This window comes from Podarcis vaucheri, assembly GCF_965113315.1.
Source record: "Podarcis vaucheri genome assembly, chromosome: 2".
In the NCBI taxonomy this organism is placed as follows: domain Eukaryota; kingdom Metazoa; phylum Chordata; class Lepidosauria; order Squamata; family Lacertidae; genus Podarcis; species Podarcis vaucheri.
The window spans coordinates 35,295,606-35,320,649 of NC_138760.1; the positions used below are offsets into that span (position 1 = coordinate 35,295,606).

Here is a 25,044-nt window from a genome sequence, read left to right on the forward strand (position 1 = left end):
ATCATTAGTACCACCTGCTTACTGCCTTTCCCTCTCATCACCATAGTCTGGGCCAGGGGCAGAAGCTGGTGAACAAGCAACTTGCAATGGTGAAGAGGAGATCAAGGGGTCTGTTATCAGTGGGCCCTCTGCTGAGGTGCAGGCTCTTGGCAGATGCCTGACCATGCTTGGTGCTGGCCCTGGAAGGGGTTGAGATGAGAAGGGTGTTACCTAAGAGAGCACTATGCATCTCAAGCATCAGCATGATGAGCTCTGTGCATTACAATAAGCTGCTTGCTTTTAGATCAAAAAGACAATTTTGACAGTAGAACTTCCACTGGTCAAGGGGGAGCTGCAAGAAATTGACGTTGGCCTGAGAAAAGCTGAGACCAACTTGTACTGGAGCAATGAAGGTACAAAACTCTTGTCATTTATTTGTTACAAACTGTAGCCCACCGCCCTTCGTTTTTGAGTGCATTGATCAAACAATTGAAGTGCTCAACACCAGAGTTTGCAAGTTGAAGCCCATCTGCCTTCACATAAAACGGGCACCAACTAGTACCTCTTAAAGGAGGACTGGAGAACCGCTGAGCCTCCAGATATTGTTGGATGACAACTCCTGCATCTGGGAATTGGATGTAGGCTTGTTCTACCTACTCGCCTTGAAGGAAGTGGTTTGTAGCCTGGGGGCACTGCTGGATCTAGCACTGTGTCACATCAGGTACAAGTTGCCTCAGGGGGGAGGAATGCCTGCCTGTTAACAGCTCTTGACTAGCGTGCCATTCCTGGATTAGGGCAGCCTTGACATTCTTATAGTCTCTCAGCTAGACTACTGTAATGTGCTCTATACTGGGCTGTCCTCGAAGATGGTCCAGAGGTTACAGCTAGTGCAGAATGCTTTCAGGATTTGCATTGACTGCCTCTAAGCTACAGGGCCCAATTTAAGGTTTTGGAATTAGTATTTAAAGTCTTTCCTGGCCTGTCACACAGCTGTTAGTCGAATCAGCTTTTCCCATACCATCCATCCTTGGCCTTGTGATTTGAGGCAGCAGGGAGCTCTCCTGACTTGCTGTATGGTAATGCGAGAGAAGAACAACACCCCCTCCCCAAATACAGTGGAATACCCTTTTTCTTGGAAGTACAGATGGCAGAGACTTTTGTTGGAATTCTGCCAACAATAAAAAAAATCTTATTAACCACGGACATTTGGTGCACATTAGTAAGATCTCCCATTGCTTCTAGTATTCTCATGCTGTTGTTAATAATTAGTTGAATTAATTTATCATTGTAATCGCTGGTGTGCTTTTGATGTATTTGTTGTGTTTTATATAAAGTTGAAAACCACCCTGGGATTGCTTTGATGGGATGAAGGGCAGCCTACAAATTTTGGAAGGGAATAAATGTTTCCCCGGCAATGTGAAGTTCAAGAAAAAGATGTGCCATTGGGTTTACTTATCACCACCTCCTGCTCCGTTTCTTCAATAGCTGCTACTTGCAGGGGGCAGACACACATTTCCACTTCAGCTATATATTACTGAAGAGAAACAGTGCAGAGATGTGGTCAGACAGCATCCCACTTCTCCCCATACTGTGTACTTTGAACCAGTAATCCAGAGAGGTCCCATTCGGAATTTTACTGTCTTCATCAGTGGAATGGGAGGATGTTGGTGTCAAACAACATTTTTGGAGATGGTAAAGATGTGTCCAGGGCAGCTGTCTACCAACTCCATCTGGTATGCTGGCTGAGACCCTACCTGCCTGCGCACTGTCTCGCCAGAGTAGTACATGCTTTGTTGTCGCCCACCTAGACTACTGCAATCTGCTCTATGCAGGGCTACCTTTGGAGGTGACTCAGAAACTACAACTAATCCAGAATGCGGCAGCAAGACTAGTGACTGAGAGTGGCCGCTGGGACTATATAACACCAGTCCTAAAGGATCTTCACAGGCTCCCAGTACGTTTCTGAGCACAATTCAAAGTGTTGGTGCTGACCTTTGAAGCCCTAAAAGACCTCAGCTCAGTATACGTAAAGGAGCATCTCCACCTCCATTGTTCAGCTCAGACACTGAGGTTCTCCTCTGAGGGGCTTCCGCTGGTTCCCTCACCACGAGAAGCGAAGTTACAGGGAATTGGGCAGAGGGCCTTCACAGCAGTGGCACCCTCCCTGTGGAACGCCCTCCCTTCAGATGTCTAGGAGATAAAGAATTAGAAAACTTTTAGAAGACATCTGAAGGCAGCCCTGTAACAGGAAGTTTTCAATGTTTGATGTTTTTCTATGTTTTACATATGCTGTAAGCCAGCCAGATGGGTGGTGTATAAATAATAAAATTATTATTATTATTAAGGAGGTTAGATACAAAAGGCAAAGGGAAGCCTTGGGAGTCAGCTGCTAATTACTATGTCTTTTTCCCCACCATAATAACCTGACCAGATGTTATGGACTATATTCAGGAGATGCGAAATGTCTTATATGATTTAGAGACAAGAATTCAGAAAACGAAATTAAACGTGGAGAACATTGGGCAGCTTATGCAGGTATGTAGCATGTGACAACTACTGAATTTACTAGGCACTTAAAAAAGAGAAAAAGATTCTCCTTTATAAATTTTTAGTTTTGCCCTTCGCCGGGTGACTTATTTTTTCAAGCTGCAGTCAAAAGACATGTTCCATATATCTGGTTCTTCTTACAGGAATGGTCAGCTAGTCCTTTGTTTGAAAGGAAAGACAATAAGGAGACAGCCCTCCTTGATCTGGATGGGAAACAAACAAACATCCACAAACGCTATGCTGCAATCAGAGATGCCGGGCAGAAGATCCAGGCTATGGTTGAGGTGAGAAAGAGTGAGTTTTCATAGGAGTTAGAACAGCAGACAGTTCTATGTAGGGCTTATATCTGGTAATTATTTTTTTTACAGAGATTGTTCCCAGACGTGGGCGTTATATCACAAATGGTCATTCAAATCCCGTTTGTGTGTGATTGCCATGTTAGTTTTCACATATTTTCACTTTTTAAGCAATGGGCATTTGGTGCTATTCTGCCATTTGCTGTCCACATTGGTGAACTGATATTGGTGGAATAACGCATTGGGGGTGGGTTTTGTTATTGTTTCTGGTCCCTCCAACACTCAGTCGCTCCTCCCTCACCCTCTGCTGCCAGAAACAAAATGGTCAGGTGAAGCTCAGGTGAGAAGAAAACGTGTAGGGGGAAAGTAATAAGAGACCGCCCACCCACCAAAACAGCAGCACGCCCACAAAGCAAACCATTCGGGCAAAGAAATGTGCTAACATTTATGACACTGGATGTATGGCAGGTTGTTTTTACTTATCAGATGTCCTGTGGTAAGCGACAATCCAGATTAAATTGGAAAATAATAATAATACAATATTAATTTATTACTTGTACCCCGTTCATCTGACTGGGTTGACCCAGCCACTCTGGGCGGTTTCCAACAGGAAGACTGGCATTTTGATAAAGACAATTTAATTTCAATGCTGCAAAAAATGTGCATGCGCAAACAGCCCCAATTCAAGAACAGACTTGCATCCGGGTGCACCCAAAACTTCTTCCAGTATACTATTCTGTATAAGCAAGTCCATACTCATGACAGGAAACAGTGAATATGATCATGTATTTGACATCTTGTATCATGTATTTGACATCTTGACTACCCTAAGGATAGTTTCTCTCAAGTGAATTCCAGATCAACATTCCATCTGGTGGTAGTTCTGACATTATTGGTGTAATTCTGGGAGTTACCCAAATGTTTTATGAGACAACATTAGGCTTTTATCAACATTAAAGCATACATCATCAGGAGAAGGAATCTCACCTGTCTTGTTACAATGCGTATCCCAAGTAATGATTTTTCTGTTTGCAGGAAAATGCAGAATTGTTCAAGGCAGACAAGACAACAAGAATGTGGTCTAATTATGTGGAATTCATAGATGACATGATTTTAGATGGCTACTTTAAGTTTATCCGCAAATCGCTGCAATTTCTGCTCAGCAACATGTCTGCTGATGTACGTTGGTGAGCTTTCTGCGGGGTGGGAGGGTATTTCCTGAAGCACCAATTTATCAGTGGATATCAGTACCACATGCCAGAGCTTTGTCACCACCTTCTGGTTGCTTAATTTCATAACTAAGTAAATTCAAGCTTTGTGAGCAAAAGAACTAAGGTTTTGCAATAGGAATCAATTAAGCAGGGTGTGTGCATGCAAGCATTTTTTCTTACTAAGACCCGCTTATTCTGGTATATGTATATTTCTAATTTTTAACTGAGGATTTGGTGATGGAAGGTAGGAAATTCGCAAAAGGTATTGGAAGGGAAGTTTGTATAAATTTTAGACAAACTCCACTCCCATCCAGAGACATTATGGTTTCTGAGCATGCCTGTATATTATTTGCTAGTAGTGAATGCTGGTGTCAAATAAGTCCACAACCTTTACTGATTACAGATGTAAGCAAGCATTGGGTGTGTATTCTGAAATCAACCAGCCTGCCTGCTTGTTGATGGATATTAGGGGTTGACCACTGTCAACCCCTAAGGTTGAGCACCCTAGGGTGCCATCTGATCACCTGCAGTAAAATCCTTCAGCCCCCAAGTTGGGCATCTAGACTAAGGTTACCAGATTTTTTTCCAATGAATCTGGGGACACTTACTGTTTGCTATGTGCATGTGAATGCTGAGAAAACTGTTAATCTGGGGACTGTCCCCGGGAAAATGGGGACATCTGGTAACCTTAATCTAGACAGGAAACACCCCTTCCAGACTCAAGGGGATACCCATTGCCATGGGATGGAGCCCCCCCCTTCTCTCCTTGACTTAAGTATCCAACCCAATGCCTTATCTACCCAAAAGTTGTGGTATTTCTATGAGGTGGGCAGAAACTGCAGACAGGCCCAATTAGCCTGCAAGGCAAATTCCTCCCTGGCCCTGAATGCAACCACTGGGTAAATCCATAGCAAGGTCCTGCAGGGCTAGGCCTGTTTATCACCAACCAGGTGGCTTCTTTAACTGTTAGAACAAAGGGACGGGGAGGGGGAACCCAAAGAAGGCTGCAGTGCCCTCTGCTCATTTTACCTCATAAATCCTGGCTTTCCCTTGCCGGAACCTCGGAGGGCAGTGGAGAACTAGCGCCATAAATTGCTACGTCAGCCGGAAACCCATGGGGAATGGTAATTGTATACAAAAAGGGCTAGTGGTTGTGGGGAACTGACAGAGCAGTAGTAAACAATACTTTGAACGCAAGAGTGAAGACTGACCAATAAAAAGCGCACCGGTGCATTTCAGGCTGCTGTAGCCCCTTTGTTTGAAGTGCGCATGGAGCTGTATAAAGATGACTTGAGGTATCGTCCATCTCTGGAAGTGGGAGCAGAGGAAGGTTTTTTCGAACTGGTGGAAAACCTGATGAACGATATCTATGATACAGCTAAGCTGATACCGCGGCTGGCAAAAGGGAAGTCCAGCTATAAGGTTGGTCTGGGGCCTCCGCACAGTGAGGCTTCTGTGGGTGCTAGGTTGACAACACCCAGTTTAAAGAGACATTCAAACCAGGCCAAGGTTTGTAATGGTACGTAGGATGAGTGGCTAGCATATACTTCATAAGGAACTCGTAAGCATTGCTTTCAGGTCCCATGTAATGCTCAGTTTAAATATTTTTGTTCACAAGAGAATTCCTGTGAACGTGTCTTGTAACGAAAATAAAACACAGGAACATATGTGTCTGTCTACACGCCCAGAATTCTTAGCTGCCCCAAACTCTTGCCATGCTTGCATCTGACTTCCAAGCAGCTATGTTTCAATGTTCTTTCCATTCTGTAGAAGCCATTTAGGCAAATAAGAGATATATAAATAAAAGAACAAATAAATAAATAAATGCATTTTGTTCCAGAAGAAACACATAATTATTGTGAAATAATTACCAATTTTCAGTGGACAGAAAGCAAGCAATGGCCATATTGGTAGGCATGCTTTGGTCCCTCTCTGTTTCCACATTTGACTATAGTTAAATATTTTCTCCATATGCTTGCTAAGGAAAACAATAAAGCAATCTGATTGCATACCCTTAGGACAGGAGGGTTGCAGTTGTCACCCACATATTTCCTTTTAGGTTGTAGGCACAATAACTTAAAAAGAAAATTAAAAGAAAACTTCAGAATCCGAGGATTCTAGGCAAGCCAGAAAATTTAGTCCTAGAAAGTACAGCTGGGTTGCAGAGTGTGAATTTGACTATTCAGAGTTCCAGGTCACCTGTAAATGCTACAGGGAACATTGGTCAGTCAATGTTTGTGTGAATATGTGAATGTTGTTAGTTATCTCTTGGCATGGATACTTTGTTCATTTGGAATCTGGTGAACGTAAGATCTAAAGATCTACCTAGTCCAGCATCCTATGTTCCAGCCAAGATGCCAGTGGGAAGCCCATATACTCGGCTTGTTCTTTTGTTTTTGTGACTCCATTAATGATTCCCTGATGCTTTCAGGTTGACCTAGAAGACATGGGAGAGTTGATGGAGATACGAGAGGAGATTGGGAACATTGTGGTCAATGCCATGAAACAAGGTGAAGAATATGAAGATTCATTTGAGAAATATTCGTACCTTTGGATGGATGACCCCCATGAATTCATGCAGCGCTTCCTCACTTTTGGCCACGCTCTAACCACTGAAGAGCTGGAGTCTCACGCAGAGGAGTACTTGCCTCATGTCGCGCCCACCCTTGACCAGTTTCAGCTACAGGTGAGGGTTGGAGTATGTCTATACGTTTCATCCAAATTGATGTGTGTGTTGTGTTGTGTTCTCAATGGCACAAACTCCATCTTTATAACCCTACATCATCCCTCATGCAAGTGAGTAACGTTGGAACATCCCTATTGCTTTCCTGTTTCCTCTTTTCTCCTCCTAGTCCCCATCTTTCCTCAGCAATGCACAAATCTTTGGGCATTTTCACACTAAAGATGAGTAAAATCGCTGTTTCTTACATCACCAGTTGGCAAAACTGGCATTGTCAGGAATGCACATAAAATTTATCTTCTACGTTCTTATTACACTTTTTAACAATCGACTCACACCCAGCACAAATAACTTGGGAGAAGCTTAAAGGAGTTCTTATGTGTCCTATGTGTAAGTGGTTTTATCCCCTTCATAGCCCTGTACGCTGCCCCCCCCCCTTCCTAGTATCTTCACTAGGGGATCGTAAGTCCCCACTCACATAGCAAAGCAGATTAGAATCCACCTGTCAGGGAGAGACACAAACTCTGAACTCAAAAATTCGAATAAAGTAGGTTTTCCTCTTAGGGCACTCTAGCTCACAACCAGATGGTTACGGAGGGAACCCACACACTCAAATGCCATAGCCCATAGTGGTTCCATCATGATTTCCTTCTGTTCCCGTTACTGATGTGCATGTAGAAAATCTGCATCACAAGCTATCGCATCTCATCGCCCCCTGCTGTTTCTAGATTGACACTTATGAAAAGCTCTATGAAGAAGTGTCCAAGTTTGAGAATACCAGAGTGTTCAACGGTTGGCTGCAAAGTGACTGCCGTCCCTTCAAGCAAGCGCTCCTGAATACCATCAAACGCTGGAGCCTGATGTTCAAACAGCACCTCATCAACCACGTGACCACCAGGTAGGGTGGGGAATAATTTTGTCAGTTTCCAAGCTTTCCATTCCTACAGCCCCTCTCCCTGCATGTACGGTAATCGGCCACAATCAGCCAGTGCTCGGTTTACAAATCTATGAATGCATTCTTTGAATCAGACCTGTTACATGCAGCCTAAGTATTTTTTGTGTGAAAAAGCACTTCCTTTGTCTTGTATCACCCATCGTAACATCCAGTTTTAGTGGATATGTTAAGAGAGAGGGAGAAAAGTGACTTGAGACCCTACTTTTATAAACCTCTATCAGGTCCCCCAATTACAAAAGCCCTGCTTTGCAACATAAAAGAAAAGGTCAGATCCCAGAGCTGAAGAATCTGGTGTCAGAGGAATCCCAGCTTGGGCAATCAATCATATTGGAATTAGCTTTCTAGACGTGGGTAAAATTTCAGCTGCTGTTGCTTCTTGCTTCCATACTGCCCTTCAACCAAGGATCACAGCGTGGTTTACTACATAAAACACTGCATTTGGCTCACAGTTGTGGGATCAATAATATCTTTCTCTCCATACTCATAAGATCTCTAGAGGTCCAGAAAAATTGCAAGAGGGCAAGATGGAAATGGTTAGAAAGTGTTGCTTAAAACTAGGGCTGCCATATTTTGAAGAGCAAAGAAGACACATTTGCAGTTTATTATTTTTATTTTAAATTGTTATTATAAAGCCACACATATACTCCAAAAAAAGAATGAGGATCAGAACAAGAAAATATTTTGAATATTTAGCCAACTCAGTGTTTGTTTGTTTTTAATTTGTACCAGAGACTGAGAGTAGCTCCACACTTGTAACAGTGATTGCATTCACTGTGAGTGCATTGGTGTTACATTCATGTATGGAGACCTTAACATATAATGGTGCATGTTTTACATTCTTGCTTCATGTATTTGCTACTGTTACGAAAGCCACATAAAGTGCAGAGTGAGCCACTCTGATTGGGCTGGCATAGCCAAAAGTAACTACCCACCAGCCGGTGAATGAGCAGAACAGTCCCCCCACTCGCCACCGCCACTCTTGAGCCCGAAAAAAGGGGGCTTGGATCAGCCTCGCTTCCCTCCACCCACTGAGCCGGTTAGCCACAGGGCAAGGGCGGCAAAGCCCCAGGCACCCTCCACTTCCAGTTACCAGGGCTCCCGGGCCTATCCCTCCATGGTTTCCAGCCTCAAGCTCTGTGGATCACGCAACAGGGGAGAAGAACAGCACAGGGACCGAATCGTGTGACAACCAGCTATTGGGCAGCTCTAGTCATGTGAAAGGGGCTAGGCAGCCATTTCCTCTTCAACTCTAACAACAGGAAAGGTGTATATGTGTACAGTGGTACCTTGGGTTACAAACACTTTGGGTTACAAACTCCGCTAACCCAGAAGTAGTACCTTGGGTTGAGAACTTTGCTCCAGGAGGAGAACAGGAATCATGCGCTGGTGGCACGGTGGCAGTGGGAGGCTCCATTAGCGAAAGCGTGCCTCAGGTTAAGAATGGTTTCGGGTTAAGAACAGACCTCCAGAACAAATTAAGTTCGTAACCCGAGGTACCACTGTATATATTATGTTATGTATATGCATAACCCAGACATTTTGCTATATATTAAAAATCTACCCAGAAAGAAATTTTAAGGCTGAAAAAGGGTGTGTGTCCGGGAAAAAGAGGGCATATGGAAACTCTAAGTTTATTTATGGTAATTTGGTACCTTCTCAAATTAGTTAGAGGTTGTTATCCCTCTCCTCCCCCCCCCCCAAGGATGCCATCCTCTTTCCATAATGAGAAAGAACTATCAGAAATAAATTCAATGTTTTGTTCCTTGTACTGTTAAAGTTAACCCCAACTGGAACCTTTTCCATTGCAGCCTTCAGGATCTTTCCACTTTCATGAAAGAAGTCAATGCAGGCTTAACCAAACCTGTGAAGGAAGGTGACTACGATGGGCTTGTGGAAGTGATGGGACACTTGATGAGGGTCAAAGAAAGGCAGGTGGCTACTGACAATATGTTTGAGCCTCTAAAGCAAACCATTGAGTTGCTCAAACTATATGGAGAAGAAATGCCTGAAGAAATCCATATGCAGTTGCACGTGAGTTATTACAAATGGTTTTCACTCAATACATATTTGTTCATCTTTCATGTTGCCATTTTTTAGTGTGATCCAATGACCTCAATGCTTTGTAGAAGACTAAATAAATATAGTGGGAAACCAGGCCAGAAATAACACATCAGGAAAGTTCATGGGAATGTATCTGATAAACACAATCTGAAAGTGATCACAATGTTGCCCACGATTGAAGCCATTGTGCATTACAATCTATTTAATATGATTGATTTCGCTTTGGACGTGCGGCATCATAGCATTTATCCATTATTATTATTATTAACAGAGTTGGGGGGGATTAAGTTCAGAAGTCTGCACATTTCCGCAGACCCTTACCAAACCAAAGTGTGTTTCCTCCTCATATTCAGATTTCCCCTCTTCTTACCCTTCCTGCATTTGTTTTACCAAGCAAGCCCTCCCCCCCCCCCCGGCCCCACAGTGCTCTGAGAGGTTTGAGGGTTCTTCTTTGTTTGCTTTTAGGAATTGCCAGAACAATGGAATAACACCAAAAAGCTATCATTCCAAGTCAAGCAGAATGTGGCTCCTCTGCAAGCAAATGAAGTTACCATTATCCGAAGGAAATGCCAACAGTTTGAGGTACCTTTCTCTTGCAGTGCAATGTATTCTCTGCTCAGCTGGCATGCTGAGCTCCCCACAGACCAAACATTCAGGGGGACTTGTAGGCCGAAGGCACTGACAGATGGGCTGCCTACCAACCATAGTCTCAATTTGGCAGCTGTCCAGAATGGACAAATCCATTCTCTCAGTTTTCCAGTGTTCAGTTTGCTATGTTTTTGCAACATTCCATGAAAATTCATCAGTGTTTCAGTGCACGTTTCTCCTGATAGGCAAAACTGCATATGAAAATGTGTCTTAACATACACATTTTTGCAAGCAGTTTTCCTTAATACAATGCCTCTTTTTTCTATCTTCTTAATTACCTGCATTTTTATCCCTGTTGTATACATTTTGTACACATTCTTCAGCTGAATTTTGAGAAGTGTGAATTTTGAATGGTAGCTGTGTTTCAGTTTGTGCATTGTTTTGGCAAGTGTGAGTTAACATGCAGCTTAACAGACTTTCCATTTAACAGACTTGCCTCTTCCAGAATCTATTAACCTTTCAATAAAGTGCCAATACTTCATTTTTCATAATTTCTTCTCCCATTGATCACTGTAATAATATCCATGAAGGAGGGACGGAAGGAATGTCCTCAGAATATTGCATTTTCAGAAAATTTAAGAAACGGTCCCAAAGAAGTGTTTAATATTAAATATTCGTAGCATTCAAATTCATTGTTCCCATTGATATGGAGGAATGTAACACATGAAAATGCAAACCAGGCTGAATATCCTCCCCATCCCTAGCAGCAGCAATAGCTGCTGCCTCCATTTCTAATTCTCTCCAGGGCAGAAACTTAGGTAGTATGTATGGAGGTCCTGGGCTGCCCAGACGACAAGACCCCCCTCTTGGCCTCACTGATGTGGTCCAAAGGAAAATAAAGCCACATGTTTGGCACCGCCTTGGCTGCAGGAGTTGCTGGAAGGAGGCATACCAGATGCCATCCAATTCCGAATCTACTTTGTTGTAAGCTGCTGTGATGTCACAGCATGTAGTGGGCAGTGAGAACTTTTTAAAAAGAGATGAGGTTGTAGCTCATGATTTGCTAGTGTCTTGTCTTGCCCCACAGCCTGTGTCCTATTGTGAATGTTTTGGGCAGAACCCTCTGCTGCTGTTTCTGTAGATGGCGTCATCCAGATTGATCATAATTCTAATCTTGAGCCGCAGTCAACAAACTCCTGCCTTCCAGATGTGATGCTATGCGATCCTGCTTTAACTAGGATATTCTGCTCTCTCTCTTCTCCTCCAAACCCCCACCCCCTCCAGATTAAGCAGCATGAGTTCAGGGAGAAATTCCGAGAAGAGGCACCATTCACTCATGTTGATCCAGATCCATATAAATCCCTCAATAAGGTAATTTACTACAAGTCAGGAAAGTCAATATGGGCAATATCTATGCCTTCCTCAAATGCCACCTATTATAGTGTGCTTTTTAGTGCCATAGTAAAATAGCATTTTCAAAAACTGGCTGAGAAATTTGGACTCGGTGGTTTCTCTTTCTTGGGGGCTGCATATGCATGTGGTTGCCAGTGATGAGTAGGGCATATGCCACCAACCATGCGTGAAGGAGACTTCAGTGGAGCAAAAGGTTAATCTAACTTTCCAGGCATGTTAGAGGGCATATCCCAGAAGCACATTGCAACATTACGCTTTCCAGTGCTGTACCCTACTTGTTTGCTCTTTGCGTTCATCTGCCTGCAACTTTGACTAACCCCCTTTCCATTTAATGCTTCCAGCAACAAAGAATGATCACCAATATGGAGAAAGATATGGAAGCCCTATCCAAATCTGCAGGCTTGTTTGAGGTGTCTGTCCCAGATTACAAACAGCTGAAGGCCTGCCATAAGGAAGTGCGCTTGCTCAAGGAGCTCTGGGATATGATTGTCTTGGTAAGTCTTTGACCTTGTAATCTTAGGAAATGTCAGGTAGGGCAAGTGAAAGAACTCTGCATCCAGAGGTTGAATTCTACCATGAGGAAATGAGAATAATGAGGTCAATACCCCAATTGCTCTCATTTTTTTTACGGCTGAATTGAATCTTTTGCACCCCATTCGCTGCACTGTGGTTCCGATCTAGATCAGTGCCACCATGACTGCAAATTACTTTGTGGAGGGGGGGGTTCCCATTGAGCGAATGCAATCTCCCCCCACAATGCTGATTGGGGGGCGGGGGGGGGGGCTCACAACAGGGATCCAATTTGGATTGAGCCTCCTGCACTGACAATTGATAAAAGAAAAAGCTTGCACTCAGTGGCAAGCTATATAATAAATGTCACCAGTAGTTTGGCCTAAAGTCTTCATGCTTCCTCATCCAGGGCAGCTCATGTTTAGCTTCCTTTGGAAATGCTTGCCAATTGAGGGAATTGGGAGCATGTAATGAACCCTATGACTGCATTGTGATAATGGAAGAAATGGAGTTGTGGAGCAAAGGACGTTGTTGGCAGATAGGGAAGGAAGTGATTTCCAAGTAGGTTCTGCTCCCAGTACCACTCTGATAATTTCCCCAAGAACAAAGGTAGTAATTCAGTGACTCCTGGGTGTTTTCTATATTTACTTCTATAGAGCTCGCATGCCGTTGCATTCAAATGCAAGCTTGTTCATGTAGCCCTTAAATAGCATATGGTGAACATGGCAAGGGTACTCCCTTCCTCACAACATATGATCTGACATTTTATGGAGCTTCAACTTTTTAATTTATTAAAGTTTACTTCTCCATCTCCAGCACAGAAACACCCACTGCCTTTTGTAGAGAGGAGATGGGATATACTTGCAGTGGATAGAAGTGAGTGGTAGTAAAGGATTAAAAAATTAAATCCATTTCCCCCAACGTCTAGAAAGGTCCTACTATAACAGTTCTGTTCCTCTTTGAGATGCAAGATCTGTTAATGTTTCCAAATAGTTGCATTGTAAATATTCTATTCAGTTAGCGAAAACAGGGAAAACTATGATTCCCCACACCCCCACCCATTCAGGTCAATGAAAGTATTAATGACTGGAAGACAACCAAGTGGAAGGAAATTAATGTCGAGCAAATGGATCTTGATTGCAAGAAATTTGCTAAGGATGTGAGAGCCTTAGACAAGGAAATGAGAGCATGGGATGCTTTTGTGGGACTGGATAACACAGTCAAAAATATGATGACCTCTCTCCGAGCTGTGACTGAGCTCCAGAATCCAGCTATTCGAGACAGACATTGGAAAGAACTTATGGAGGCCACACAGGTAACTGATACAGGCTACAGTGAGTGTCTACAATTTTCCATTCATCCGTCTGTCGCCAGCTGATCCGGCTCTGTTTCCAACTTTTGCTTCTGTAACAGGTGAGGTTCACCATGTCTGAGGAGACGACGCTTGCAGATCTACTTCAGCTGAATCTTCACAAATTTGAGGATGAAGTTCGCAGTATTGTGGACAAGGCTGTGAAAGAGTCGGGGATGGAAAAGGTACTGCTCTTGCCCTAGCCATTCCATGCCCATCAATCAAATGCAGCTTTCAGATACTTCCTGCTTCTCACTCCTATAAAAATGCTAAAAGATAACGCTTCATTTCCTACATTTGGAAGTAGATCTGAGATAGGCTTCTCTGTCTTTAACATTACAGTGGTACCTCGGGTTACATAAGCTTCAGGTTACATACGCTTCAGGTTACAGACTCCGCTAACCCAGAAGTAGTGCTTCAGGTTAAGAACTTTGCTTCAGTATAAGAACAGAAATCGTGCTTCGGTGGCATGGCGGCAGCAGGAGGCCCCATTAGCTAAAGTGGTGCTTCAAGTTAAGAACAGTTTCAGATTAAGAACAGACCTCCGGAACGAATTAAGTACTTAACCCGAGGTACCACTGTATTATTCCTGATAATATTGTGCACAGGTGAAACACATGGAAATTTTAAGTTTCTTACTTCCTCCTTTTATATACTGCATTTCCTCTTCGAAATAGACGTGCATAAAATTTGATAAGGCTGCACATGCCTTATCATCAGTTTGTTCATCCATGTCTTGGCTGGTGAACCATTTTCAGCCAAAAAGCCACATCTCTTTGTGAGCACCATTTCAGTGTTGACATGGCAGTGGTAACTGAAGCCAGAGGCAAAAGCAGGGAGAGCAATGGATGTGACTGTTACACTCCAGCCACATGAGTCTACTGACTGGGATCAGAGAGTGGAACCACCATATTCCAATGCTTAAAGAACCACACTGTCTTCTGGTTCTTTTAGTGCTCACCTCTAAAGCCCTATGCAGCTCAAGGCCTGGGTACCTGAAGGAGCAACACCTGCCAAGGTCATTCATGGAGGTTTTCCTTCCTTTGCCATCTGAGGAGAGGCAGATGGTGACCAGGGAGAGAGATTTCTCAGTGGTGGGCCCCCGCTTAAGGAATTCCCTCTCTAGAAAGGCTCACTTGGTGCTTACTCTGTTATCTTTTGGCATAGGGCAAATCCTTTTTCTTTTTTCTTATTTTTTTGTTCTACGTCTTAACTGGTTGCAACGGCTGCTCTGTTGCTATTTTTACTATGATATTATTATGACTGATTTTTGATTTGCTGTATTTTGTGTATTTTATTGTTTAAGTCTTTTATGAGTTCCCCCCTCCCTCAGAGCCGTTTGACTGACAGATGTTATAGTATAGTTTGACAAAGCCCGTAATGTGCTGAATTTTGCAGTATGTGGCAGGATTATACACCGTTGGGGTTTTTTTAATAACAAAATTGTGTGTTCTGCCTCCACGGTCGGAAGCAGTACCATTAATTGGCAGTGGAACATGCTCCTTCAGAGTATATTAACCCTTAAGATGTGCTAAAGTAGTTTCAGAAAGGGAGAGTGAACAATACCGTCATAGTGCCTCTTCACTAATTCTTGGAATTTCATGGACATTTTGCAAGTTTTTAGTTTGAAATCTTATCAGGTTAAAAATCTTTCCTGGCTGCTTTTGTTTGAAGGTATTGAAGGCTCTTGATAGTACCTGGTCAACTATGCAATTTGAACACGAGCCCCACCATAGAACTGGGACCATGATGCTCAAGTCTGATGAGGCACTGGTAGAGACCCTTGAAGAAAATCAAGTGCAACTCCAGACCCTGATGACTTCAAAGTATTTAGCACATTTCCTTCAGGAGGTCTCCAGCTGGCAGCAGAAATTATCTACAGCTGACTCTGTGATAAGCATCTGGTTTGAAGTCCAGAGAACCTGGAGCCACCTAGAAAGCATTTTCATTGGCTCAGAGGACATTCGCAATCAGCTCCCAGAGGACTCCAGGCGCTTTGATACCATTGACAAGGATTTTAAGGTGGGCATGGCCCTTTACCTGCCCTAATTTTCACATGCAAAAATGACAAAAACTGGAGCAGCTGACAAGTCCATCCTCTTTTCTTGCAGGAATTAATGGCTGATGCAGTAAAAACCCCAAATGTGGTTGAAGCAACAAATAAACCAGGTCTCTATGACAAACTAGAGTCCTTGCAAAAAAGGTAAGGAAGGCGTTATTTTCCTGCTTGATTTTGTCAAGTGTAAGCAGCTGGCCGGATTTACTTACTGAGAGAAGAAGCAAATCACAGGCTGCATAAGTTCAGTTATTTAGGACAGGGTTCTGGTTGCAGTTTCTTGAATTAAGAGGTCTTTTAATTTTAGGCCCAGAAAGACAGTTGCAGATGCCTGTTTATCAGTGGTTTGTTTTAAATGGCAGCAGGACTGGCCCTAACATTGGACAGAGTGCGGCAGTTGCCTCAGGCAGCCAAGTAATGTGTTACTTAATTTGCATTTTGATTTTTACTTCCAGAGATGAAACTTGTGTGCTATGCACCATGAAGTGCTAGGGAATAGCATTTGTTGCTGTGCTTTAGACAGTATCTCTCAGGCTTGCACTGAATGGCAGCCCTGTCATGGGGCAACCATTATTCGGAACTGAAGAGAAACAGAACAGGCACCATGACTACCATTTTCAAAGGAGGTGAAATCTGCATGTAGCAAACACCTAAGCTGGGATCTGGAATCCAATAGCAGCTTCATACCCTGACACCTTTTCTGCCTGGGTCTCGACTGCTTTCCATGGTATCTCCTGGCATCTATAATGACCCAGGTGTAATAAGCTGCTTTAACACTTGGACTGAGCATGTATTCCTTTCAAGTAGAAGTGTTCAGATGTCAGTCAAATGATGAGGATTAAAGAGGCTTTGAAAATGGCCTGTGGTAGCGAACATAGAAAGCATAATGTGAATGCCAGGTTTTATAACTTCCCTTGATATGACATCTGAAGCATCTCAGTGGAGCAGTGCAAAGCACCATTTGCTCCCAGTTTAGAGTGCTTTCGTTCTTTGTATAGACATAGAACTGTCTAGTTAGTTAGTTAGTTAGTTAGTTAGTTATATTACTGAGCATCATGTACAGCAATCGCACTGTGCAGCTAATGATGATAAACACAACGCTTCTCCCACACTCTCTTGTCCACCTTGCCTTTTATTAGCTTGGCACTCTGTGAAAAGGCTTTGGCTGAATACCTGGAAACAAAGAGACTGGCTTTCCCCAGATTTTACTTCGTATCCTCTGCCGACCTGCTGGATATTTTGTCCAATGGCAACGACCCCGTTGAGGTAGGATATACATTCATGGAATTCTTGGACTTTTTTAAGAATTGTTATATTTTTAAAAAATGGGGCCTTGAATCCCAGAGCTTTTACTAGAAATCCGACTTCATCCGAGGCTAAATCACAGATAACTTGGACCTGTACTCAGTGGGACCTGATTGGCATCTGGGGAGAGGGGCTGCAAACCCAGTGAGATTTGCACATCTTTGGCATGCAGCAGATCCCAGGTTCAACCACAATGTCTCCAGTTTAAAAAGGTTTTCGGGTAGTGGGCTGGGAAAGACCTTGGGGAGCTATTGGCAGTCACAGTAGTGGCCTGGTTGGAGTATAGGAGATCCTATGTAGCACAGATATTTTAGATTGTTCAGTGCCCATTTCCTTTAGGCTTTCTAAAACAGCTTTCTTTTTAGAAACATTGCTCATATATCTTCATTAGTCCTCTTCTCCCACCGCTTCTATTTCTATATTTCTAAACTTTGTATCCTAACAATACCGCAATCATCTTCTTGAAGGTATCCCGTCACTTGTCCAAGCTATTTGATAGTATGGCCAAGCTGAAATTCAAATTGGATGCAAAAGAGCAGCCTCTGAAGGTTGGCTTGGGAATGTACAGCAAAGAAGACGAGTATGTTGATTTTGACAAGGAGTGTGACTGTTCTGGACAGGTTGGTGGATATTATTTTAAATTCACTATTGGTCATGTAAACGGAGAGCCAGTGTGGTCTGGTGGTTAGAGTTTTTTACTGGGACCTGGGAGATACGGGTTCAAATCCCAACTCAGCCGTGAAGCTCTCTGGGTGACTTTGGGCCAGTCACTGCCTCTCAGCCTAAACCTAACCTCACAAGGTTGTCGTGAGGGGGAGAACTATGTTCATCACCTTTAACTCCTTGGAGAGGAAAAAAGGTGGGATATAAATGAAATAAGTAAAGGAAAATAAATAACCATGAGAGTTTTGCTCCCTAGGTGGAGGTTTGGCTAAACCGAGTGCTGGAGAGAATGCAGAGCACGTTGCGCAAAGAGATTTCTGAAGCTGTGGTGACTTATGAGGAAAAGCCAAGAGAGCAATGGATATTTGATTACCCGGCACAGGTAAGCAAAAAGGCTAGAGTCAAAATGCAATGTTTTATATGTTTAACCTGTGAAGTGCAAAGAAAAGAGGAACAGAAACAGATGCTCATTCTAATAAGGAGTAAATATAACCAGAGGAACAAAGTGGAGCCATTCAGCATGCTTGTAGGATTAGGCCTTTATAAAGTCTAGTAGACAGTGCAGTACCCCCCAGATGTTGTGGACTACAATTCCTATCAGGCTTCTGCCAGCATGACCAGTGGTCAAGGATGCCCAAGGGTCAGCTGGAAGGCACCATATGACCGGTTCTTTTCTAGTCACTCATCCCACCAGAGCTGCACATTTGGGGGTCAAGGGGCAGAGCCTGAATTAAGGACAGTTCTGGCATTTCACCTGGCTTCACCATCTCATAGGACTCTTTGGCTGTTGTTGCAGATTGCTTTAACATGTACCCAGATCTGGTGGACAACGGAGGTTGGCATTGCCTTTTCACGACTGGAGGAAGGCTATGAAAATGCTATTAAAGATTACAATAAGAAGCAGGTACATAGCAGCAGCCCCCTCTGATTTTGTCAGACTGTGTTCAGATTTGCAGTGGCAAATTCTTCAGCGGAATAGTAGGCAGTTTTTTGTATCTACAACATATCACACAGATGTCATCTCAAGCTCTGTCACTGAATGCAACCACTGGAGGAGGAAGGGGGTGCGGTGGGTGTGGCCTGCCTTGCCCCAGGTGTCATCCCTGAGGGGGGATGACATCACCGCCCCACCCCCCTGGGATGCTCGCCCCGCCCCCAGGTGCCAGAGCAGCTAGCTCCGCCTCTGAATGCAACTTCCAGTTTTGTGTGGGGTTTTTTTTAGACGAGTAGGTGCAGCGAGCCTCTAGGTCTCATGGTTGTTAAAGATTGGAAACCGCTTAAATATGTTTATTTTTCTTTCCCCAGATTAACCAGCTAAACACATTAATTACACTACTCATTGGGAACTTAACCCCAGGAGACCGAATGAAGATTATGACAATCTGTACCATTGATGTCCATGCCAGAGATGTCATTGCCAAAATGATTTTAGCAAAGGTATATGCAGTAAAGACTGTGAAATAGTACTTTGCTTTTTGGAAGCACACATTTTCTTAGAATCTTCTCAAGCCAATTTCACATAGCAACGTGGTTCTCTTCACTCATTCTTCAACCATCCTTTACTTAGTGAAAGCTAAGGACTAGCCCTGTATCACTTTCAATGAATAAGATTTTCAAAAATGCAAACTTAAGTCCTATCAAGACTCCCCCCCCAAAAAAAAGTATAGTCAATCCACTATGTCCACTTTGGGGGAGTTACTACATTTGAGTTATTAAAGAATATATTATTCATATATCGAAGACCCTGAAGAAGTCCTTTTTGGCTGAAATGCATTGGGCTTCTGATAAATATTTATCAGCATACAGAGGTGTGGTCTCTCTTTCTGGTGGTTTGTTGGGGGGTAAATAATCTCTATAGGCTCTGAAGTAGAAGGCCACTTAATCTGCGCTTATGTCTAGAAAGTTGCCAAAGGAACTAAGTATGAGGTCTCTGTGGCGCAACGGGTCAGTGCGTCTGGCTGTTAAGCAGAAGGTTGGTGGTTCAAGCCCACCCAGGGACGGCTGTGGGTAGGATTCCTACACTGCAGGGGGTTGGAGCTGATGATCTTTGGGGTCCCTTCCAACTCTACAGTTCTGTGGTTCTATAAAATTTTAAGCCATTACGAGCCTCCTACACATAAAAGCTTATGTGGATAGAAAAGGAGATAAGCAGGAACCATTGGAAATTTACTTATTATGGTTTCGCATTTGGGTTGCAGGTGGAAAGCTCCCAGGCCTTTACCTGGCAGTCTCAACTTAGGCATCGTTGGGATGATGAAAAGGGACACTGCTATGCCAATATATGTGACGCTCAGCTCCAATATTCCTATGAGTACCTTGGCAACACTCCACGGCTGGTGATCACGCCACTCACTGACCGGTATGAGCTACTTAGCTTGGAAAGCCTTCAGCCTGGCCCATCGTATGTTCTTAGGGCATGCGCTGACTAGGATGATGCCAAATGTCTATCTTTTTGCAGGTGTTACATCACCCTGACACAGTCCCTCCACTTGATCATGGGAGGAGCTCCTGCAGGTCCTGCTGGCACAGGGAAGACAGAGACCACCAAAGACTTGGGAAGGGCAGTGGGGATCATGGTGTACGTCTTCAACTGCTCTGAGCAAATGGACTATAAGGTAAAGATCTAGCCAGTAAAAGTAACAGTGGGTCATATCTGAGTCCCTAATTCAGCCAAAAAGCACCCAAAGTCATCTCCGAAGTCAGGAGTGTGAGGTAAACAGCAATCCATTCAGAGGTATAATTACAGAACGCTCTACTTTCCTAGTATTTTGTGTACCTGTTATTTTTTAAAAAGCATTGTACCTTTTTCTAACACGTTACAGCTCCGTAGAATAAAATGGGCACTGTAAAACACTGAGGTGCTCTTCTGCTGGTTCCCTCACTGTGAGAGGTGAAGTTACAGGAAACCAAGCAGAGGGCCTTCTTGGTAGTGGCGCCCTCCCTGTGGAACGCCCTCCTATCAGGTGTCAAGGAGATAAAGAACTACACAACTTTTAAGACATCTGAAGGCAGGCCTGTTTTGGGAAGTTTTTAATGCGTGATGTTTTTATTATGTTTTAGATACGCTGTAAGCCTCCCAGAGTGGCTGGAGAAATTTATACCCAGTAGGGCAGGTGTAGTGGTTGGGAGTTACTCGTGCGTAATCCTGCCCCGTTTGGGCATTAGATTGCCTGTTTAAACCCTTCGGACTGCACAGCCCATCTCAGCGTGGCTGCCCTTAGTCACTCGTAGAATCTGTCTGTGGGCGTTTCTTAAAGCGCTGCCAACATAAGAGCTGTTTGACGCCCAAGCGTCTCCGCCTCTCACTGCGCGGGAGTCTCCTGCGCAGGGTGGGCGTGGGTAGTGGGGTGCCTGGGCTCTCCTCAGTAACTTCCAGCGAAGAGTCCTAGAGCCCCTGCACCTCCTGGTCCCGTTGCTCTCCTGGATCCCTGGTGTTACACTTATTCCCTTCCCCTTCTTCCCAGCTGAGTCTCCCCCTAGCGCTGGGACCTTCTCCTGCAGAATCAGAGACCCTCTTCTCCTCCCGTGCCTCTGATGTCAGTTCCCTGACAGCAGGGTATAAATAATAACAAATTCATGATTATTATTATTATTTATTACAGACACAGATCTACATTTTGTTTCAAGTACAGTCATACCTTGGAAGTCAAACAGAATCTGTTCTGGAAGTCCATTTGACTTCTAAAGCATTCAAAAACCAAAGTGCGGCTTCTGATTGGCTGCAGGAAGCTCCTGCAGCCAATTGGAAGCCACGGAAGCCCCGTCAGACATTCGGCTTCCAAAAGAATGTTCAAAAACCGGAACAGTTGCCTCCAGGCTTGGATTGTTTGTGGGCCAAAACTTTCAAGAACTAAGCTGTTCGAAAACTAAGATCCAACTGTATACCTTATTATATCGCTAAAAGCTTCCTAGAAAACAACAGGCTGCTTGTTCCTTCCAGCACTTCCTCTCTTCCCACCCATCTGTTCTTGTGCTACAATGTGTTTTCCTGTGTTTTAAAATATAGCAAAACAATACATAAACAGGATATATTAACTAGTTAATTGATTGAATGTGATGGTCCACAAACAAATGCCTGTGCCTTTCCTTTCTAGTCCTGCGGAAATATTTACAAAGGATTGTCCCAGACAGGTGCGTGGGGATGTTTTGATGAATTCAATCGGATTTCGGTGGAAGTCTTGTCTGTAATTGCTGTACAGGTAAAGATTCTCCTTAGGTTTCCTTTCATTGTGTGCAAATCGCCTGGATTTCATAGTCCTTCCAGCTTTATCGCTGCAGTCAAATGCTGGCCATTCGTCTCTAGGATCAATACAAGTCCCTTGGGAATGATAGGCTGTAAGGAGGAGGTAGCTATTTCTATTCTGTCTTTGGTTTGCCACAATCAGCACTTTTCCATTCCTCTGCAGTTCAGTGTCCACTAAAACCTACACCATTTGTCTCACTATCTGCTATGACTGAAACTTACATAATGCAATGTAATGGGATGTAATGAAATGTAATTAATTTAACTTATTAAATTATGCTGCGGCCCAATGGATTGGCTGTTGTAGGTGACAGTTGAGGGAGAACCCTGATGTCATCAGTGTCACATCTGCAACCAGCCAGATTTAGCATTCTGGTAACATTATGAGGTCGGGACACAGGTGGCGCTGTGGGTTAAACCACAGAGCCTAGGGCTTGCCGATCAGAAGGTCGGCGGTTCGAATCCCCACGATGGGGTGAGCTTCCGTTGCTCAGTCCCTGCTCCTGCCCACCTAGCAGTTCAAAAGCACATCAAAGTGCAAGTAGAGAAATAGGTACCGCTCCAGCGGGAAGGTAAATGGCGTTTCGGTATGCTGCTCTGGTTCGCCAGAAGCGGCTTAGTCATGCTGGCCACATGACCCGGAAGCTGTCTGCAGACAAATGCCAGCTCCCTCGACCAATAAAGCGAGATGAGCACTGCAACCCCAGAGTCATCCGCGACTGGACCTAATAGTCGGGGGTACCTTTACCTTTATCTTTAACATTATGAGGTCAGTTCAGAGTGAGGAAATACTCCCCTCATTCTGTATGAGTAAATTTGCCAGTCAATGGAGCTGGGCCCCACAAAATTGCTTCAAGGAGGAGAGCAATCTGTAGCTTGCAAAAGCTTGTGCAGAAGGCCTCCCACTCCTCGCACGTCATTTTAAGTCAAGCCTAGTTTGTTGAGTATCCTGGAACTTGGCTAGCTCAAGTGTGCAATTATTTCCTAGCTCTTGATTCATCCTACATGCCTTTAGGTTTCATTGACTGCAGTTGGTTATGCAAAAACTTGTTAATATGTCTGCATTTATCTTCAGCACCATATTCTATTATCTTACTGAAGACCACATAGGAACAACTCTTAAGACTTTGTTTTTCTTGAAAGGTTAAATGTGTTCAAGATGCCATAAGAGCCAAAAAGAAGGTTTTCAACTTCCTTGGAGAGACCATTTCTCTTATTCCAACCGTTGGAATGTTTATTACTATGAATCCTGGATATGCTGGTCGTACTGAGCTGCCTGAAAATTTGAAAGCTTTGTTCAGGTACTAACATGGAGCCACTATTCTGGGGGAAATGAACTGATAAGGGATTATCACAATAATGTATGAGCTGGCCAGATTCCTTGGGCAGCAGAGTTGGGATGCCTCTGCCCAGCCAGCCAGCCAGCCAGCCAGCCTCCCTCCTTCCCTCCCTGGGCTCCTAATACCTTTGCTCTCTCCTGTCTGAGAAAGGGGCAGGCACTTGCTTCATTCTTCCTGCACCCATCACTTCTGGCCAAGTTCCAGGCCCATGCTTCTTTCTTGCATGCCTCACTTCCCCCACCTCCATTGCCATTTTGCCACAGTCATGTAATGTGTCACTCTGCCCAGAGAAGTAATGTGGGAGTAGTAGCGCCAATGAGATTTATTGAGCTATTGAGGATAGGGGCACGGGAAGGATACCATGAATAGATTTGGAAAGCGTGTTGAGAGAAGAGTGAGTTACTCTTTTGCACAGGCTTGGATCGCCAACATGGAAGCTCTCGGGAGTCAGAGCAGATTATACAGTGTGTAAAACAGTGGAAACAAAACGAGACCGAGTGTAAGTGGGAAATGAATGTGGGCATTTGAAATTAATCATATCTGACATTTGCACTGAATATTCACTGCAGCCTAAAGGAAAGATTGACTGTTGTCTCTGCAGCGTAATCGCACCAGATGTTAATTGTCTCATTTCTCTCTTTTCAGGCCCTGTGCGATGGTTGTTCCTGATTTCGAGCTTATCTGTGAAATCATGCTTGTTGCTGAAGGTTTCATTGAAGCCAGGCTTCTAGCTAGGAAGTTTATTACTCTCTACACACTGTGTAAGGAGCTGCTTTCAAAGCAGGTAATTGAACATTGTTCACCAAGCCTGTTTGACACTAGTATTTTTAGTGCAGTGAAGAGTTTGCAAGAGTATGCTGACAGGGCTTTTTTAAAAAAAATACTTAAAAGTGGTTGTATTCCACCCCAAACTTCATCCTGTCATAGAAAATCAGCAGGGATATACAGAGGTAGAATACAGTCATACCTCAGGTTGAATATGCTTCATGTTGAGCGCGTTCGAGTTGCGCTTCACAGCAACCTGGAAGTAATGGAGTGTGTTACTTCTGGGTTTTGCCGCTTGTGCATGCGCAGATGCTCAAAATGACATCATGCACAGAAGCAGTGAAAAGCAACCCACCCGCAGGCAGATGTGCCATTGCTAGTTACGTTTGCTTCTGGATACGAATGGGGCTCCGGAACGGATCCCGTTTGCATCCCGAGGTACCACTGTATTGGAATGTTAAAAAATGGCTGCCTCTCACCACTCACCTCCAGAAGTGAGCCCAAAACCTTATGGCTATGGTAACAAGGGGTGCCCGTGCTACTGTACCCACCTCAGAGGAACATAAACAACTTTCCTTGCCTTCTTTGAAAGTAGAGGGATGCCTTTCCTGACTTGTTTTAAGCGATGTCCTTCTGTTTACGTGCAATGTGAAGTTGTAGCCATATGTCTGACAGGATCACTATGACTGGGGTTTGAGAGCTATCAAGTCTGTGCTAGTGGTGGCTGGTTCACTCAAGAGAGGAGACCCAGGACGGGCAGAAGACCAGGTTCTCATGAGAGCTTTGCGAGACTTTAACATCCCCAAGATTGTGACGGATGACTTGCCTGTCTTCATGGGACTCATCGGAGACCTTTTCCCAGCGCTGGATGTGCCTAGGAAGCGTGATCTAAACTTTGAAAAGGTGAATCTGCTTTAGTTGGCTGTGAAGTAGTATAATTAAGAGATTTGAATGTCTGGCCTCTTTTGTGTGTGTGACTTCATTGGGGAAAACCTTGTTGCCATGGAGACCTCTGGAAAAGAGCCCTGCTCAGAAAGCTTTTGGTGATTTGTTCATTTTCCTGTTTGGACACCTGGGATTG

General features: G+C 43.9%; 1 protein-coding gene across 2 annotated transcripts in view; it reads left to right on the top strand.

The window, feature by feature from the left end:
- DNAH17 (dynein axonemal heavy chain 17) overlaps window positions 1–25,044 on the top strand; it is a 97,562-nt gene that overhangs the window by 16,090 nt on the left and 56,428 nt on the right. For both annotated transcript variants that reach the window (XM_082213328.1, XM_082213329.1), the window contains 26 exons: window positions 284–392; window positions 2,411–2,514; window positions 2,670–2,810; window positions 3,858–4,001; window positions 5,273–5,455; window positions 6,465–6,719; window positions 7,442–7,611; window positions 9,477–9,699; window positions 10,195–10,311; window positions 11,602–11,688; window positions 12,072–12,224; window positions 13,307–13,555; window positions 13,654–13,776; window positions 15,266–15,613; window positions 15,703–15,794; window positions 16,787–16,913; window positions 17,420–17,572; window positions 17,872–17,997; window positions 18,412–18,519; window positions 18,921–19,052; window positions 19,814–19,974; window positions 20,074–20,230; window positions 21,710–21,814; window positions 23,002–23,159; window positions 23,844–23,982; window positions 24,639–24,866. In XM_082213328.1, the coding sequence (XP_082069454.1) occupies window positions 284–392; window positions 2,411–2,514; window positions 2,670–2,810; window positions 3,858–4,001; window positions 5,273–5,455; window positions 6,465–6,719; window positions 7,442–7,611; window positions 9,477–9,699; window positions 10,195–10,311; window positions 11,602–11,688; window positions 12,072–12,224; window positions 13,307–13,555; window positions 13,654–13,776; window positions 15,266–15,613; window positions 15,703–15,794; window positions 16,787–16,913; window positions 17,420–17,572; window positions 17,872–17,997; window positions 18,412–18,519; window positions 18,921–19,052; window positions 19,814–19,974; window positions 20,074–20,230; window positions 21,710–21,814; window positions 23,002–23,159; window positions 23,844–23,982; window positions 24,639–24,866 (4,092 nt within the window). The remainder of the gene's footprint in view (window positions 1–283; window positions 393–2,410; window positions 2,515–2,669; window positions 2,811–3,857; window positions 4,002–5,272; window positions 5,456–6,464; window positions 6,720–7,441; window positions 7,612–9,476; window positions 9,700–10,194; window positions 10,312–11,601; window positions 11,689–12,071; window positions 12,225–13,306; window positions 13,556–13,653; window positions 13,777–15,265; window positions 15,614–15,702; window positions 15,795–16,786; window positions 16,914–17,419; window positions 17,573–17,871; window positions 17,998–18,411; window positions 18,520–18,920; window positions 19,053–19,813; window positions 19,975–20,073; window positions 20,231–21,709; window positions 21,815–23,001; window positions 23,160–23,843; window positions 23,983–24,638; window positions 24,867–25,044) is intronic.